Source organism: Protopterus annectens, chromosome 3.part0 (assembly GCF_019279795.1).
Source record: "Protopterus annectens isolate FY-2018-M chromosome 3.part0, PAN1.0, whole genome shotgun sequence".
Taxonomy (NCBI): Eukaryota; Metazoa; Chordata; order Ceratodontiformes; family Protopteridae; genus Protopterus; species Protopterus annectens.
The window spans coordinates 1,648,773,657-1,648,792,483 of NC_056731.1; the positions used below are offsets into that span (position 1 = coordinate 1,648,773,657).

Sequence of the window (18,827 nt, forward strand, 5' to 3'; positions counted from 1 at the left end):
GTCTTCATTATCAAGAAGGTTGTAACCTGTATGCTGGATGGCAATGATTGCTTGGGAGTTAGCTCTTCAGCACTTTTTAACCCTTGAAGCAAGTAACATCCCATCAGAGCAAAACACAGAGGCAGGCAAAGTACTACAGTCCCTCATAAATGGAAATTGAATGAGGGGTTCTTCAAGGAATTGATCCAGTTGTGGGTAACACCTCAAGTAAATCTGTTTGTCTCCTTTCAAAACAGATGACCAAACAAATTCTGCTTCAGGACTCCTTGCAAGCAAGCCTGGAAAACAGATGCATGTTAAGTTGTCCCATATCGCCTTCGTTCTTGCTGTTTGGGTTCGGAGCTGATCCTCAGCTCCGACTTAGCCTACTTCTATAGCTTGAGAGCTGTTTACTGGCTCGAGGCTAACCCTTATCCCAGAATGTCCAGTGTCAGCTACCCAGATCTCATTTGCCGCTTCAGCTGCAAGGTTGCTTCATTACTGGCTCAGGCTTAGTATAGTTTTTTTCTGTTATTATTGTTGTTTATTCTTCAAATTTACTAGTTTTTGTCTTTATAGTACTTTGTATCCCCTTATCGCCTTTTCTTGTGTGTTGTGCTTTGTTCAATGCCACTCCATACTCGCAGGCCTTTCTGTTTCCCCTGAACTCATTTAAATTAGAGAGCCCCCCCCCCCTTAGGACAGCCATTTAAGTTAGAGGCTCTCCTTTTTTCTTTATTTGTAAAAAAAAAAAAAAAAAGATAAGACTGCTTCTTTAATTTAGTTGTTGAAAGATGTCCAAAGAGGCCAAAGTTTGTGGCTTCAAAAAGTGTGACTCATGCTATCAGAAAATGTCTCTGACAGATGGGCACACTAGCTGTGTTTATTGCTTAGGGGCTGTGCACCTGCAGGACTCCTGCTGTATCTGTCATGCATTTATTCCAAAGGTCCTGCAGGAGTGCAAAAACAAATTAATCCTTCGAGGATTATTGAAACCACAGGATTCCCCAGCTAAAGGTTCTCAGCCAGTGAAATCCTCTAAGTCTGTCAAGCTGTCGGCTCCATCTTCGGAACCAACTCTTGGGCTTGAACAACCAAGTTTGTTGATGATGACTAGCATCGACAAGACAACTCCTCCCTCGGCTCCAGCTGCTACCTCGGAGCTGTCTTGGAGCCACAAGTGAGCAAAATCTCCTTCATTGGAGCCGATCCGCTCGGTGCCACAGTCACCCTTACTAGGAAGTGAACGCAGTCATCGCTCTTCATCCCACTCCTCTCGATCCTCTAGGTTATCGGATCAGGACATGGAGAGAGTAGTCAGCAGGTTTCTTAAGTCACAGGCCCTTGCGAAATTACTTTCCAGCCCACCTCAGCAGATTGCTGCTCCATCTGCCTCTATCTCCATTCCTCCTCCGACTACACTTAGTTCGGAGCTGGAGACTATGGACACGCTGATAGTAGAACTGACCGTGCCGATCACCTCCTCTTCGGTTCTGACATCGGCTCCGATTACCTCGATTGTTCTGTCCATCAAGGGATCTGGGTGCCAAAGCTCTCTTGTCGGCTCCTTGGGGGGAAGTGGCATCGGACCCTTGTCCGACCCCACTTTCCCTCTCAGAGCTTTGGCGCAGGTGAGCTCAGCTCCCACATCAGCCTTGGAGCCATCACCCTCAACACGGAGAAGGACTCCCATCTCTTCGGAGCTAGAGCTTTCTTTGCCTTGGGGTCGGGGTGCCTTCGAGGTCATGCGGAGTGTGCTGTCCCCTGAAACAGCCCTACTATCAGCCCCATCTGCTCCATCCCTCGTGGTGCCTATGCCAACCTCTGCTCCTCCTCCGACCCAGAAGCATAGGGAACCTATGCCCCAGAACACGCCATTGGGTGATCCCTCTTCTTCCTGGGCTTCCACTGATCACTCAGTGGAGCCTCCCCGGAAGAAGAAGTGCAAGAGGAAGCACCTAGTCTCCCCTGAGTCTGTCACCTCAGATACAGACCTGGATGAATCGGAAGGGACCCCCAGGCCCCCCTGAGAAGATGTTTCCTTTTCGGACATCCTTGAAATGCTTAGGCAGAGGGGTAGCTGGTCTTCCCAGCCCCTACTGAGGATGAGTCTGTATACCTGAAGGCATTCAGTTCCCTACCATCCACCTCCTGGGTGTCTCCGCCTTTCAATCCACTCATATCTGTAGTGGCTCGAAAGGCTTGGTCAGCTCTGGTTTTTGTGGAACGTACTCCGAAGAGACCAAATAAATTCATAACAGCTCCCCAGGACAAAATTTTCTTACTAAAGGTGTGCCAGTTGATGCCATGGTGGAAGTGCCAGTTGATGCCATGGTGGTAGCAGCAGCCAGCAAGAAAGAGTTAGCAGAAACTTTGTTGTCTGTCTATCCATCAAACAGAGTCAAGGATGATGGACAGATATGGGAAGCAAATGTTTTCCTCAGCGACCTTCTCCATGAGATCCCTGAATTATCTCTCTCAATTTACACAACTTCAAAGGGATCTCCTAAAAGAGCTTGGAGATACCCTACAAGATCCTACAGCTGAGGGAGCATCAGCCAAAATAGCTTCCCAGCTTATGACTCTTAATTCAATAGTCAACTCCTCCATGAGGCTTATTTCCTATGCAGCCGATGGAGTGAGCAGAGCCGCAGGTACAGGAGTGGCTCTCAGGAGACATGCTTGGCTGTGGCTGTGTCAATTTTGGAACCCTTTCATGCATCCTTCACAAATACTCCCCTTGATGGCTCCTCGCTGTTTGGTCCTCAGGTGAAAGACACGCTTACCAGGTGTGAGCAGGAAGGAAAGACTCTCTGCCATGGGAGTCCATTTTTCCATTCCTAACAGACCTTATCCCAAAGGTCAGAGAGGTGGAAAGATGTGGTTTTGAAAATCCCTGGGACCCTTGCCTGACACGTGGTGATTTTTCCCCCAGAGACAGAAGGGGAAACAACAATGGCAGACGCCGCCCTCCTGGCAGAGTGGGACCACAAAATCAGGGTGACAGAGAAACTTTCTCTGCCAAACCCTTCCAGCATCCCTGACGGGTTACCCGACTGCTCACCTCTGGAGGCAGTCGGGGAAAGACTTTCGCTGTACCCAAAAGCCTGCCAAAATATAACAAGAGACAGATGGGTACTATTTATTATATCCAGAGGTTACAAAATTCCCTTCCATCAACCCCCTCTAGTGTCAAAAAAGTCCATCCCAGATGTCCCACCCAATCTAAGGGATCAAGCAGTCATACAAGTCTCAAAACTGCTAGAAAAAAGAGCCATTCGCGAAGTCCCCTCAGACCAACTAGGATCCGGAACTTACTCAAGATTCTTTTTAATACCAAAAAAGACAGGGGACTGGAGACCAATACTGGATCTCAGCAGATTGAACCAGTATGTACAAAAAGAAAAGTTCCGGATGGTAACACTGCATTTCATTCTCCCCTTTCTGGGTCAGGACAATTGGATGTGCTCTATAGATCTTCAGGATGCGTACTACCATATCAAAATGGACAGACGCTCCATGAGATTTCTTCAATTCCAGGTAGGGGCCAGTCATTACCAGTTCAGAGCTCTGCCCTTTTGTCTCATCACAGCCCCCAGGGTGTTCACCAAATGTATGGAAGTAGTCACGGCTCACCTGAGACATCAAGGATTCCAGGTGTTTCCCTATCTAGATGACTGGCTCCTGACTGCTACCACCAGGCATCAACTCTTAGAGGCACAGGATTATACAATATGAACCTGCACCCAACTAGGCATTACAGTAAATTTCAAAAAGTCTGCCTTGTTGCCTTGTCAATCTGTTACATGTATAGGAGCAGAATTAAACACAAAAGAGATGTTTGCAAGGTTACCTCAGGAAAGAGTTTTCACTGTTCGCCAACAAGTGTCACTTCTAATGCAGAGCAGAAAGATTCAAGTCAGACATGTCCTGCAAGCTCTGGGCTCCATGGCAGCTGCCATTCTTCTTGTTCTATTAGTGCGTTACCACATGAGAATCCTTCAGTGGCTTCTTTTCACGCAGTGGTCCTTCCAGGAACTACCCATGTCTCACATGATCCTGATTACAGAAACATGCAAAAGACACCTCTCTTGGTGGATGGTCTCCCCACTGGTGACTCGGGGCAGACCTTTCATACAACCCCTCTGGCAGCCACAGTGACCATGGACGCCTCCCTAATATGGCGGGGGGGGGCATTATCTAGGCAGGACAGTCCAAGGCATGTGACAACCTCACGAGTACCATCTGCATATCAGTGTCCTAGAGATGACAGCGGTGCTCTTAGCGTTGCAAGCTCTTCAAGATTCTCTTCCTTCCGGGACTATTGCGATCCAAACAGACAACATGTCAGTTGTGTGGTACATCAACAAGCAGGGCGGGACCAGGTCCTACCCCTTGTGTTGAGAAGCCCTCAGACTATGGCAATGGGCGATTTCCTCCCAACGTTTTCTGACAGCAACTCACATCCCTGGGAAATCCAACGTTATAGCGGATAGGCTCAGCAGGGCTATCCTCATGCCTCACGAGTGGTCTCTGAATCAGGAAGTTGCGAATCTTATCTTCCGCAAATGGGGTCAGCCTTGCTGCGATCTATTTGCCACTCCCCTCAACAACAAATGCAGCAGCTACTTCTCCCTGCTTCCTCCTCCAGGTCAAACACCCAGGGACGCTCTAGTCCACGATTGGCCTCAGGGACTCCTTTATGCATTTCCCCCATTTCCCCTAATTCCAAGGCTCATACAGAAAGCAAAATCATTGGGTTGCATAATGATCCTCATTGCCCCCCTATTGGCCTCGACATATATGGTTTCCGTTCCTGCACCTCCACCTCCTAGACCAGCCTTGGATTCCGGACCTGGTGCCAGATCTTTTGGTTCATCAGTCAGGCGGGATACACCAATCCCTTCAGACCCTCAAGCTCACAGCTTCTTTGCTCCACTTCCTACATTAGCCAGACTCCCAAGTATCTCCCCAGCAATTCATGATATTATTGTTTCCTCCCATAAGTCAACTACGAGAAAGACTTGTGCTAGCAAATGGAAAAGATTTTCTTACTGGGCATAATCTAGAAACATAGACCCCTTTTCAGCCCCAGTCCATCAAATTCTAGAATTTCTAGCAGAGCTTTTTCAGTCAGGTGTGCCTGCTGCTACCATCAGGGTACAACTGGCTGCCATATCTAATTTTCATATTGGAATTCTTAATTCTAGCATAATGTCTCATAAGCTCTGCAAAGCCTTCATGAGAGGAATATCTCTTCTTAGACCCCCCGTGAGGGATCCACCTCCTCCTTGGGATCTCAATTTAGTTTTGACTTCTTTAATTCTGCCTCCCTTTGAACCAGCAGCATCATGTCACTTAAAATTTCTGTCTTGTTAAAAACTTTTTCTGATTGCTATTACCTCAGCTAGACGTGTTTCAGAACTCCAAGCACTCTGTGTTCGTCCTCCATATATGGTGTTTCACAAAGATAGAGTTTCTCTGAGAACCAACCCATCCTTCATACCAAAAGTCTGTTCAGAAAACAATTTAAATCAATCCATTGATCTCCCCGTCTTCTTTCCCAATCCTAGCAACAAGGCAGAATACAGTCTTCACCAACTGGATGTGCATAGACAATTAAGTTTTTACCTCCACAGGACTAAAGAGCTAAGAAAGTTAGACCAGTTATTTCTCTCCTATACTCACAATAAGTAAGGCCTTCCAGTTTCTAAGGTGACCTTATCCAAATGGTTATCTGACACCATTGCCTTTATCATTTAAGACATAAAGATCTACCAACAAAACCAAAAGGTCATTCTACTAGTGCATTAGCCACTTCTATAGCCTTTCAGTCTAAATTGCCCATAGACTCAATTTGTGCAGCTGCCACTTGGGCAAACCCTCATACCTTTATCTGTCATTACAAAGTGAATGTGGTCTCCCGGAGCAGGGCTTCCTTTGGTTCCACTGTTCTGAAGAGTCTATTCCAATGAGCCACCCGGGGTCTTTAGGTGCTAGGGACACTGTCCCAAACAGCAAGAATGAAGGCGAGGTGGGACAACTTAACATAAAGAAGTTATGTACCTACCATAACGTTCCATGTTAGTTGTCCTTCATCTCGCCTTCCTTCTTGCATCCCCCGTCCTTCCCCCTTCTTGGAGGATTGAGAGGAGTTCACTATGGTTTCACTGGCTGATTTCCTTTTTCTTGGTTCACATGCCAGGTAATTATATGACAGTTTACTCTGATCTTTTATTTTGGTAAATCAGATTTTAGGTTACTGGTTATCTTATATGTCTAGTGTGCGCTATCACAAATGAGATCTGGGTAGCTGACACTGGGCATTCTGGGATAAGGCTTATCCTCGAGCCAGTAAACAGCTCTCGAGCTATAGAAGTAGGCTGAGTCGGAGCCGAGGATCAGCTCCAAACCCAAACAGCAAGAAGGAAGGTGAGATGGACAACTAACATGGAACGTTATGGTAGGTACATAACTTCTTTTTCTCATTCCCAGGGGCAAGACTGTTCCTTTATGCATTTCTGGCCTTTCCACTGATATGCTATGTAGTTCTGAAGATTCAGAAGCACTCTCCAAAAATAATTGTGGTGACCCCATTTTGGCCAATACAACTTTAGGTCAGTCTTCTTATAGAATTGCACAAAAAAAAACGCCAACTAAGAAGAAAACACTGAAGTGATAGTAAATAACGCCAAGTCAATGCTGTAGAAATATCTACAGCATTGACTTGGCGTTATTTGTTTACTATCACTTCAGTGTTTTCTTCTTATAGAATTGCCCAAGAGCAGTTACCACAAGCTTCCTCACAGACTGGACCTGCTCATACAAGACAATGGAACTTTGATACACTCCACTCTGAAGCATCTTTAACTGCCTGGATGATTCAATTCAAATACCTTTGAAGCTACTAAAGGAGGCAAGAAAACCTGTTACTAGGAAATCTTACATTGGCAAGTGGAAGAGATTTTCTAGTCGGTGCCTAACTAATAACCAGAGCCTGTTAGGGATTTATGTATCACTGGTGCTCAGATATTTGTGAGAGTCAGTAGCCTCTGACTTTTCGTACTCCTCTGTCAAGGTACATCTTGTAGCATTTCAGAATTTCTAATAACCAAAAAAGGAAAAAAAAAAATCTGGAGCAGCCAGATGAAACTTAATTTTTTTTAATATGATTTAGCACATTTGTCTCAAACTTTTGCAGTGACTTCATCAGAATCAAAAATGCATTTTCTAAAACTACTTTTATAAAAACTTTCAACCGATTATGTGCAATGATTAATTCATAGGTTCATAGGTAGGTACTAGGCTATCTGCCCGAGGGCATTTATAAGCCTAGCCAGAGTGTGTCGGCTTTCACCGCCCCATTGATTAATTAACTGATCCTCTGTCAAGCAGAGCCAATGAAGTGATCCCAGGGGTGTATTTTCTGTTAGCCATCCACTCGTCAAGGTTGCTCTTGAAGAGTGTTAGTGAGGGGCTCTGCCTGATGTTATTTAGAATTTTGTTCCAAAGCATGGGGAGTCTCTGTGACAGGAATCTATCCCTCCAGTATGTTCTATTTATTGTTGTGGCTAGGTTTAGCTCACTAGCGAGTGTGGCTCGCAGTGACTTGGATTTCTTTAGGTGGAGCATGTCCATCAATACTGAGTTGGACATGGCTTTGTATGTCAGGCAGAGATCACCTCTGAGTAAGCGATATGCCACTGAGTACAGCCGGAGTTTTTTCAGTCTGGCTGCATAGCACATATGTTTGAGGCCAGTAATCCTCTTGTTGAGGTACCTTTGTGATCTTTCCAGCTGTTGGAAGTGTCTTGTGAGGTACATCCCAAATGGGGCATAGTACTCTATGATGGGTCTAATGAGTGACGAGTAGAGGGGCACTATAACCTCTTTATTTCTAGATGCAAACCCTTTAGTAATGAGATGGGCCGCATAGAAGGATTTCCTAACTACTTTGGCAATATGATTGTCAAAGAAGCGATTACTATCTACCTGAGTCCCCAGATCTCTTTATTACCTCTTCTGTATTAAGGGGGCTGCCACCTATGTTCTAATTCGTGGGTGTTTTGTTTTTCCCAAAAGGGATGACTATGCATTTTTTGGCATTTAGCTTGAGACCATGACTTTGACACCAGGTGTCCATCTCAGTAAGGCCCTTTTGGAGGATGTCCGTGTCAGCTGGATAGTCAATTATGGCTCCCAGTTTGCAGTCATCGGCGAACTTGGTTAGCCATAGTCCTCCTGTGTTTGCCTGTACTTCTGAGAAGTATATACCGAACAGTAGATGTCCCAGGACCAAGCCTTGCGGGACACCACTTGTGACTGCTTTAGAGTCAGACCTGGAGCCCACTATTCTTATTGTGCGTTCTGTCTGTAAGCCAGTTGGCAACCCATCTCGTGACGTAGGGGTTTATATTCAGGCTAGTGAGTTTTTCTGTAATACCCGAGTGGGGAATGGTGTCGAAAGCCTTGGCGATGTCAAGGTAGGCTGTGTGAACCACCTTTCCCTCATCTGTGGCCTTGGTGACTGTCTCGAAGAAGTCAACCAGGTTTAGTAGGCATGATCTGCCCTTAACAAAACTGAACTGGGTCGGGTCAAGTGTTCCCAATGTCTTTGTTAATGAGTTCCATGATGATGCGCTCCATAGCCTTGCAGACCAGACAATTCAGGCTTATGGAGTGATAGTTAGCAGGGTCAGTTGTGGCCCCTCCTTTGTGGAGAGGAATAACCGTTGCTGTGCGCCATTCTATGGGCATGTAGTCTGTGTAGAGGCTGAGGTTGAACAGCATGTTTAGATGGGGGGTTAGTTCGTTCTGTAGTTCATGCAAGACGCAGCCTGGGGCACCATCTGGTCCCATTGACACTGTGTTTGTGGCTTTTGAAAGGGCTGTTTTCATCTGTGCATCTGTGATTTTTGGGACACTACACCTTTCCGGTATTACTGTGGGCCCTTTTGGAGGTGGGGGGGGGGGGTGAAGTTTGCACTGAATCTATCTGCCAGGATGTTGGCAATATCAGTAGGTTCAGTATATTTTGTGCTATTTTGCACTAGTTCAGTGCATATCTGCGAGTTGCCACTTAGATTCTTAACGTAGCTAAAGAAGGCTTTGTGGTTATCTTTTGAATCCTTGGCTATTTTTCTTTCGAAGTTAGCCGTGGATGATTTCATGAGGGACCTTAGTTTCTTACGGATACTGATCAGGGATGTCTTTCCTTCTTGGGATTTGCTTTTTTTCTGAACTAGTTTCCTCCTTCTATTGTATAGCCTGTTTATTGCAGGGGTCCACCAAACTGGTTTCCTTCTCTTAGAGGAGTGAGTCTTGCTATTGCTAGGGATGGCACGATCCATGCATCCTTGTAGGTGCTCATAGAGTGCATTTGTAAAGGTTTCTGTATCATGGGAACCATTATCCTTTAGTGTGGGGGCTGTGAAACTTACCACCTCTGCCTTAAGTTAGGTGAAGTTTGCTTTAGAAAAGTTTTTTACTGTGGTTTTCTTAGTTGGGGGTGGTGGTGGGGTGTGGACATCCAGAGTGATTAGTTTATGGTCTGATCTAAACAATGACGGGTTGACCTCCGGTGTGGAACACCTGCCGCCCATGTTGGTGATGACCAGGTCCAATATCTTTTCACCTCTAGTAGGGGAGTTTACCAGCTGATCCAGGGCATTTGAGTTGATGAATTTCAGGAAGCGCTGGGCCTGGGAATATGTACTCTAGTAGTTTTCCCAGTTAATGGTAGGGTAATTGAAATCGCCCAGTAGCAGGGTGTTCGTTAGGACCTTCATATTTTCCAGTGTCTCCAGAAAGGTGGAGTGGTGGTCCTGGGTCATGGTGGGTGATCTGTAGCAAGCCACAATTTGCAATGCAGATTTGCCCAATGTTAGTTGCACATGGATGATCTCAGAGGTATCATGCTGCACCACTAACCTGGAGGTGTAGGTATCCTTGATGAATATGGATACACCCCCTCCTTTTGTGTTTCGGTCCATGTTCTGTGGCCGAAACTTGTGGTATGGGTTGTATCCCAGTAGTGCTGGGGTGCTCTCCGGAGCCTTGAATCAGGTTTCAGTTACTGCACAGATGTCGACGTTCTCCATACTGAGGAGTGCTTTGGCCACGTGCATTTTGAGCTTTAAACTCCTGACGTTGAGTAGCATAACCCTCAGTTTTTTGTTAATTGTGCTGTTTATGGCGGTGGGTTTGACTTTTGAGCCTTGCCTAAAAAAGGCAGTATGGAGGCCACAAGAGCCTTGGCCAGTATTCGAAAGCCTAGGGATGACAGGTGCAAGCCGTCTCTTGCGAAGCAACGCGGCTTGTCGAGCATGTCGTCTCAGGCTGACAGACACTGGATCCCCTTTGAATGACACCAGAAGCTTAGCCAGTTGTTGAAATTGATCATTTTTTCTTTATACTGAGGTGGTATTCTTGGTGAGGGTAGGATGCTACTCAGGTTCAGGGTCATACCAGCCTGGGCTGCATGATCAGAGAGCTCTTCCATGTCTCTTTTCATGTAGTCCATGGAGGTACGTCTCAGGTTATTCACACCAACATGAACAATGACAGAGTCATGTTTGTACTTGTTCTGTAGTGACCTGAGTGATTGTGTTATGTGGCGGATTCTGGCTGCCATCAGGCAGCTAACAGTAACCTTCTGCTTGTCCAGGCTAGTGAGTGGGACATCAGTGTGCCTGCCTATAGAGTCACATAGTACTAGTGTGTTAGGTATGTTATTTCGCCTTAAGGGCTGTGATTGTGTGGCACACTGATTTTGTGTTTTGTGTGTTGTCTCGTTTGTGAAGGGAAGTGCAGGTTGTTTGGGTGTCTGCTTTGGAGATCTTTGATGCTTTTGAAGGTTTTTATTTAGAGCCTCCAAGTATGATTTTGTGTATTTATGTGTATTTTTTGCCAGTGCTGTTTTAGTAGGTCTGTGTGTGGCTGGAGGTGTGGTGCAAGTGTTAACCTTCTCCTCTTGACTGTCTGTTCCAGTCTTGGGTGGAGACAGCTTAGCTTCCAGTTTGGCTGTATAATTCCATCTCTCGCATATGTTAGTGTTTTGTGGTAGGAGGAGAGGGTTGTCTGTGTACATGAGGCAGTTGTAACATTGCCTCAGGATACCCAGATTCCCCAGCTGGACTGGACAGTGCACCTGAAGTTGCACTTTGGTCATGCCCTTGGTTGATGAGGAGTGAATAAAGAGCCTTGCCCTGCTCAGTGTCAGGGTATATTAGTGTTGCTATTAGGTCTGAGCAAGTGCTGGGCTGTAAGATGCTTTTTGAGTGCTTAGGTTGAGAATTAGATTAGTTTCAAGGGAAAAACTGAAGAGGAGACTTAGCGGATCCGGAAATAATTTAACTGTAGCTAACCTGCAGTGCCCGGTGCGCAAAAGCGTGCAAACGTGGTTTTTATAGTAGGGAAATGAAAGAGATAGAAATTATCCCAAAACGGCCAATAAACTACTAACTTCTGGGCTGGAACCACTCCTCCAGGGATAGATAGGTTGCTCAAAGCTCCCCTCTCTCACAGGTGAACAGAGAAACTTCCTTCTATCCAAGTAAGGTATGGGCAACTCAGAAACTAGTATCACAGCCCTGAATTCAGCACTAGCCTGAAAACTGGACTATACTAGCTTAGAAAGGCGGGAAACAAGGAATTTTTTTGTTTTTTTTTAAAAGATAAGGCAAAAACAGTAAAAAATACACTTAAAACAGCCTTAAATGACTACAAATGATCAGAAAAGGCTATCCGACTTTAGTGTGTAGCATACAACAGTTAAACAAATTATTTAAACAAAAAAACACTTATTGATGCCATCAGCAGAAACGCAAACACAAGTAAAAAAATTTATAAAAATGATAATGCTATAATTTAGCTGTTCTCGTCTGTAAAAACACTAGACATTGACAAACTGCCATTAATATCAGCTGGCACTGTAGTGTTCAGCCTCAGCTGACAGAATAATTCCTTATATTTAAGAGTAGTTTCCTATGGTCCACATGTTAAAAACTCATCAACTTTATCAATAGTAAAAAAATACTTTTTATTAATTTTTGCAGTCTGTACTGTGTGTGTTCAAAGCATTACTAAATTTAAAAGTTTTAATGTCATGCCCTTGCTCATATAGCCTGTCAAGTACCCTTTTTCTGCAGTTTGTCTATGTAAAAGACAGGACAAACTAAACAAGTGGCCAGAATTGCCACTCTTTTGGTGTTGCAGCTAAAATAACCTGGGCAAGTCAATGTTTTGTCATATCCTATTACAGATGTACTGGAGCCGTCACATACACACATACACACACACACATATATATATATATATATATATATATATATATATATATATACATACATATCTGTAATATTTACAAGTCCTACATTTTAAAATATACCTTTTACTATCTTTTTAATGCTTCTGATGTCATGTTCAAATAAACATTATTCTTTCACCTTTTAACTGCAATTCAGAGTTCACCCCCACCTTTTTCTTAAAATAATTTCTTAGTTTGTTCCCAGGTTTTCTTAATTATAGATTTTATATTAAGAGCATCACAATTATAAGGTATGACCATAACATGTTACTTTTCTTGACTCAAGTTAGTGGTTTTACTTTTGAATATTTAAAGGTCTGCATTCCCTAATATAGGACTTTTTTTCTGCCTTCCCTTAAACATTTCTTCATAATTTCTTCCAGCAATCTTTTGGTGTAACCCACTAACTAAAAACATCTCCTTTAGATATCCAATTTCAGTTTTCATAGTTTCTTCATTGTTTATAATTCTGGCTAAATCATTTGATTTTTACAATGCTGCTTTCCTGATGGGGTGAGTATGGTAGCTGTGGTAATGAAGATGAGAATTTGAAAAAGCTTACTAAAACTGGTAGATCGAAAGTAACTTTTAATCATATCCTTTTCCATGGTTATATCCAGTTTTTTCAGAGCTGTGTTGTGAAATAAAAATTTAAAAACTTGTGTGATAGATGAAATTTAAAAATTAAAAAAAAAACATGTCCAGTTTGCCTTGCTATAATATAAATATATCACTCAAAATGTATAATATCAACTAAAATGCCTTGCATATTTGGAAACAGAATATTTTGTCCCAGCAAACCATAACCATGTTTGCATAAATGTGGGCACATAGTGCCCTCATACCAATGCCCACCATTCGATGAAAGAATTTGCCTTCAAAAACGTAAAATTATTGTTTAAAACTATTCCTAAATGATCGTGTAATAAAGTAACATCCCTGTTTTCAAACCTATCGTCATCATTAAAAATGCCTGACATCATTGTTCAGCCTATGTCATGTGTTATAACTGTGAACAGATTAATAACATCCAGTGTTACAAAATGTAACCTTCTTATCAAACAAAACTTTAAGTTTTGAAAAACGGCCAAGAATCCCTTAAAATGTATAAGGTGTTGCAAACATTTTATTTTCTGTCCACATAAACAGCAACAGAATCTTTCTTAGAACCCCCGCCGATGCATTAAACCCAAGAAAGGAGTCAGTACTGTTTTTGTGAACCATATGTGTAACAAAATCAGAAGGCATAATAAATTTTGAATCAGAAAAAAATAAAAAATATCCTTAGTAATAGAGGCTTGTATAAATAAATCATATAAAAAAATCTACTTTGACATAAGCAACATTAATTTATTTTTCAGAAACTTTTATGTAATGTAAATTGTTACCTAATATTTTCAACATTTTGCCAGAATAATCAATATTTCCATTAAAATGACCACACCACCTTTATCTGGTTTCATTATTCTAATGTCTTTTTTAGCAGCGAGGTCCTTTAAGGCCAGTCTTTTTTCAGTGGTCAAATTATTTAAGAGACTTTTTCTCTTTTTATGCAGTTTTCTAATCTGCTGTTCAAAATTCTCTTTATAAACTGTTTTAACTGGATAAGAGGCCAAGTTTAAAATGCTTTCTTCCTATCAAATGCTCAGAGAATAGCATCCATCATTGGAAGAAAAAAAATTGCAAAATTAAGTTTACAGACACAAAGTTTCAAGTCAGTTAAACATCAGCCAAGTCTGTTTTGAAATTGGGCGCAAATGTAAAACCCCTTTTAAAGAGACTGATGTGCCCCACTATTAATTCAAGATCACTGTATTTGAAAATATGGAAATTATTACTTCTGTCACAGCTTGAGAAGCAAGATCCTTCTAAACTGTTAATCTGCTGTTTTTCCATCTATGTCCTCAGCAATAACCTCGACCTTTGCTTCTTGTGTGCTTTTGCCAGACTGGGTCATGGGTTGCTTGCTAGTCTCTCTGACCTGCATAGTTGAGGCAACTCCAAAAAATATGGACTTCCTCTGCCGTGGTTTTGTCATTCAGTTGCACTGGTGTAGTCTCTGATTGGCTACTGTACTTAACTTCAGGTGGCAATGGATATGTTGCCTTCTCAGCATAATTAGTTTTGTCTCTAATGAATTTATGCTGCATAGGCTCCTTAATAATAGAACATGGTTTGTCAATTCTTTTGAAAGTATAACTATTTTACCTTTATAACAGTGGAATAAAAGATCATTGATTATACAGTTATGTAAAAATAAAACCAACAGTCCCAGAGGATGAAGCAGCAATTCAAACACCAATAAAGTAATATACCACCACGCAACAATAAAGGAAACCACCAGGAATTATCGAAAACCACAGTTTAATATCTCTTCCGTCTTCAAAAGACTTCTTCAGAAGGAATTCATTCTGAAGAAGTCTTTTGAAAACGAAAGCGATGTTAAACTGTGGTTTTCGCTAATTCCTGGTGGTTTCTGAAGAAGTCTTTTGAAGATGAAAGTGATATTAAAACTGTGGTTTTCGCTAATTCCTGATGGTTTCCTTTATTCTGTCAGTGTGGTGGTATATTACTTTATTAGTGGTGCTGCGGTAGCGTTGTCGCCTCACAGTAAGACGTTGTCCTGTTCGATTCTCAGTTAGAGCGTCTTCTGTGTGGAGACATGCGTGAATGGGCGTACCTTCGTTGAAGGTTGTGCATCAGGGCCAGCAACTCGGCACATAAAAATCTGCTGCCAATCATTAGCAGACCGGAGTTCCGCTGTGGCGACCCCTAAAGTCGAAAGACACAACAACAACAACAACAACAACAAAAAGTTATGCAAAAATATCCTTTTCTAGTTCAGCCAATTGTGTATAGTTTTTTGATTAATAATTTCATTAAATCACAGCCATTATTTTCCTGTAATTGTAGGACATCACTGTCCAAAACCAAATTTACCTTTAAGCCATTTGGAAACTTCCATTCAACGTGATGAACTCTTAACACAGTCTGCCAAAAATAAGTTATCGAGTTAAATATTTCTATACTTGGTTAACTTTACTTCAAAGTTCTTCAGCTGTGTTTACAGAGTTCCAAAATCTGTGGTAATCACTTCATCAAACTTGAAACTTGGTAATTTCAATCAATTTCAACCAATGTTCTAGACGAGAAAGGGAATTTGTAGAAGAAATTGGATGACTTTTGTCTTGTTCAATGCTGGCATGTGAACTTTGTGAAAATAACTCCAAATTGTCGGTGCTGTTGGAGTAAAAGTTGTTAACATTTTCCAAATTAGTGGAATTTCTTTGTGCAATGTTTGGGATAGCAAACTTGGTGATTTGTTGAACTAAAATGGTTAAGTCACTAGGTAAACTAACTGGCCTGGTAGAAGCAGCAAATAGGTCATGTAAATACATTGTAGCAACTGTGTTTATTGGTTATTTCAACATGCCTGCCCACTGATTTTTCATTTTCTTCACCATTTTTTAATAAAACAGTTTCTGAAAGATTGTTACGCCTGAGACCATCTCCATTTGAGCAAGCACATCAGACAGATTTAAGGTTCATTACATGGAAACTATTAATCTCATTGCACCCATATTTGCAAGAAGAGTATCTGAGTTGCATGATCTGGTCTTGTATAGGGATGGAATGTCATTAAGTACAAATTCTTCATTCATGCCCAAGGTTGTTTTAGAGTTTACTTTGAATCAGGTTGTAAGTGTCCCAGTGTTCTATCCTGACCCTCTGAACCAGGGAGAAAGGATTCTACATATTCTGTATGTGCAGAGGCAGCCAGGTACTGTCTTGAGAGAACAAAGTCCTTTGGAAAAGCTGATTGGCTATGTATTTTTTTATGCTGGGACTAAGAAATGACAACCATGTCAAAATTCTTATGGTTGTTCTCATCTGTTGTCTTTAGTTATTTCCGTCATGGTAAACTAGTTCCAGGCAGTATCAAGGAGCACTCTACGAATGCCTTGTTTTCTTCTATGACATATTGGAAAGGAGTGGACTGTAGAAGCATTCTGCTGGAAGCTAAATGGTCCTTTGTACATACATTTACAGGTATTACAAACTGGATTCTTTCTCTAGACCTTAGACTCGCTTTGCTACAATTATCCTGATGCATCAGGATCCATATCATTCTTCATCCCTAGTTGAGTAGGCTTTGGTTATCAAACCATATAGCCTACAGGCTACTGCAGCATTGGGAATGATGAACATAGTACAGTTGCATAAGTTACACTGGCCCATAACAATAGATCTTCAAATTCCTCTCTGTTGCAGTAGCCGCACCAACCCTCTGTCTCCTAATTACTGTATGTAGTTATTTTTGAGAAATAGTTTGGTGGCTATTTCTTGTTTGTTTAGTTCAGGTTGAGTACTCTGTTTAACTTTTAGGTATGAAAGTCCTGAAGATTATCCACTCTGATTGCTGATTTTATCTTTCCAGTGTCTACCAATCAGCAGTCAGAATGGATATGTGGAAGGAAGCTGGAGCTTTTGGAAGTCGGCTGGATTGTTGTATTTTGGACAAGACACAACCAAAGTAGCCTAAATGCTACTGCAGCAGTGTGGAATTCAAGCATCTACTGTTATGGTTAAGTGCGGCTTATACAACCGTAACCTATAACATATGAACCTATAGGCTACAGGAACCTTTTGAATAGGGTCTTTTTTTGCTAGACTAGTAATGGTCTGCAGACTAATTGCCTTGGACTTGGCTTTGAACGTATGAACTGTACTTTTCTCTAGCCTTGAGGAGAAACATAGAAAAAGTTAGTTCTACCCACAGCCAAGAATATGTGAATGGAGGATAGTCTTAAAATTGTGTATTGTTGTCCTGACTTGAAATTCAGCTTATTATTAAATGTTTGATGTTGGTTTTGATAGAATTGCAATACTGTATAGAATTCTTTTTGTCTGAAATTAATGTGTTACTTAAAAAAATCTGTCAGCATGTAGGATAGAACGTTTGATTCATCATAGTCTGTTTAGGACTCTTAAGAACTGAAGAACGTTCTAAGTAATGTTGACTTTATGTACCAACTAAGGTTTGAAAGCGTGGTGTCATAAGACTTACATTGGTTTTCACAATGACTTGGTACAGATGGTGACATTTTGGCTGGGATTGCTGACATATAAGGTTGATAAAGCCCAAACATCATTTATCATTACAAGGACCTGTCTTCAGCATGCACAGTTACGGTAACTATTTTATAGGCAAGTATATTGTATGATATTTAACTGTCTGAAAATCATGCATTGTGTACGATTTTTGCAGATTCTTATAGAACTGGAGACAGCGCTGCTAGATGATGAACCCCACTGGTACAAACTTCAGACACATGATGGCTCCTCACTGCCACTTCCCAGGCCATCTCCATTTTTATCACGTCGGCAACCACATGGGGAGAGCCCGAATCGAAGACTGCAGAGTAAGTTTTCACTTCTACAGCATCCTGCACTTCTGTATATCCATCTTTATCCTAATGTCGCCCTGTTTGAATTGGTCCTTTGTGTATAAAATCAGACTTTAGCAGTTTGTATGCCTTTATATTGTCATTGAGGAAAGTTTGTTAGAACAGATAAGTAATATTCTTTTACTATGTTACTAATCATAGGTTTATAGGTAAGTATTAAGCTAGCTGCCCTTGCAGGCTATTTTTAAGTCTAAAAGCCAAAAAATAACCCTGAATCCAGGAGCCTGCAGGGCAGGGCTGGTCACATTAATACAGTCAAAGGGACAATCCAAAAACAGTCACTAAGAGTTCCAAAGATGGTTGAACACCAAACACACTTTATTCGGAAGTAATAACGCTTTCGTCTCTGTCAGTTCAGAGACTTTATCAAGATAAAACACAGTGCAGGAGGCATCAAAATATACACCCACCCCAATTAACAAATCATGCAAGATAATCACAACAATTAGTCTCACAAAAGCCTTATTTATATCCCATCTAAAAAAATAATTATTATTATTTTAAAAGTTTTTTACATCATCACTGCAAAACATGCATAAGAAAAAGTCCATCAGTCCTAATAAGGCAAGTCCGATGGTATATAATAATAAACACACAGAAGATAAATGTTAATTAGTTAAAAAAAGCAGCTAAGAAAATCTCTAATAATAAGCAGATGCATTTTGTCAATCCAAAAAAAGTGAAGATACAATTAAAAAGAAATATAAAAATACATAAATATATAAATGCAGTACAAAACCATCAGGTGTCAGATAAGGCAGTTGTCTTTCCAGAGCCCTCAACTTTAAGAAACAGGCTAAAGAAATCATGTCATTCAAGCCTGGCAAGCTAGTTGCATTCAATCTTAACTGCCATAATGCCTCCATTCGTTCCAGTTACAAGGGCCATGGACCACCCCTCGGTGGTTATTTCTATTTTTCAACCTGATGTCCCTCACATGTTCGTAAATTCTATTCCTGAGTTTCCTCTCGGTTTCCCTGCATGGAAGCAGGGACATTGCAAGCAGACAGCACAGTACACACCCTCTCAGACTGGCAAGTAAACCTACGTCTTAAGTCTAATAAGTTGGCCAT

The 18,827-nt window shown here is 41.8% G+C and overlaps 1 protein-coding gene across 3 annotated transcripts in view; it reads left to right on the top strand.

Annotated features, from left to right (window-relative positions):
- Positions 1–18,827, top strand: part of RIMS2 (regulating synaptic membrane exocytosis 2) — a 6,281,053-nt gene that overhangs the window by 3,203,579 nt on the left and 3,058,647 nt on the right. For all 3 annotated transcript variants that reach the window (XM_044065683.1, XM_044065685.1, XM_044065684.1), the window contains one exon: positions 17,556–17,709. In XM_044065683.1, coding sequence (XP_043921618.1) covers positions 17,556–17,709 — 154 coding nt within the window. The remainder of the gene's footprint in view (positions 1–17,555; positions 17,710–18,827) is intronic.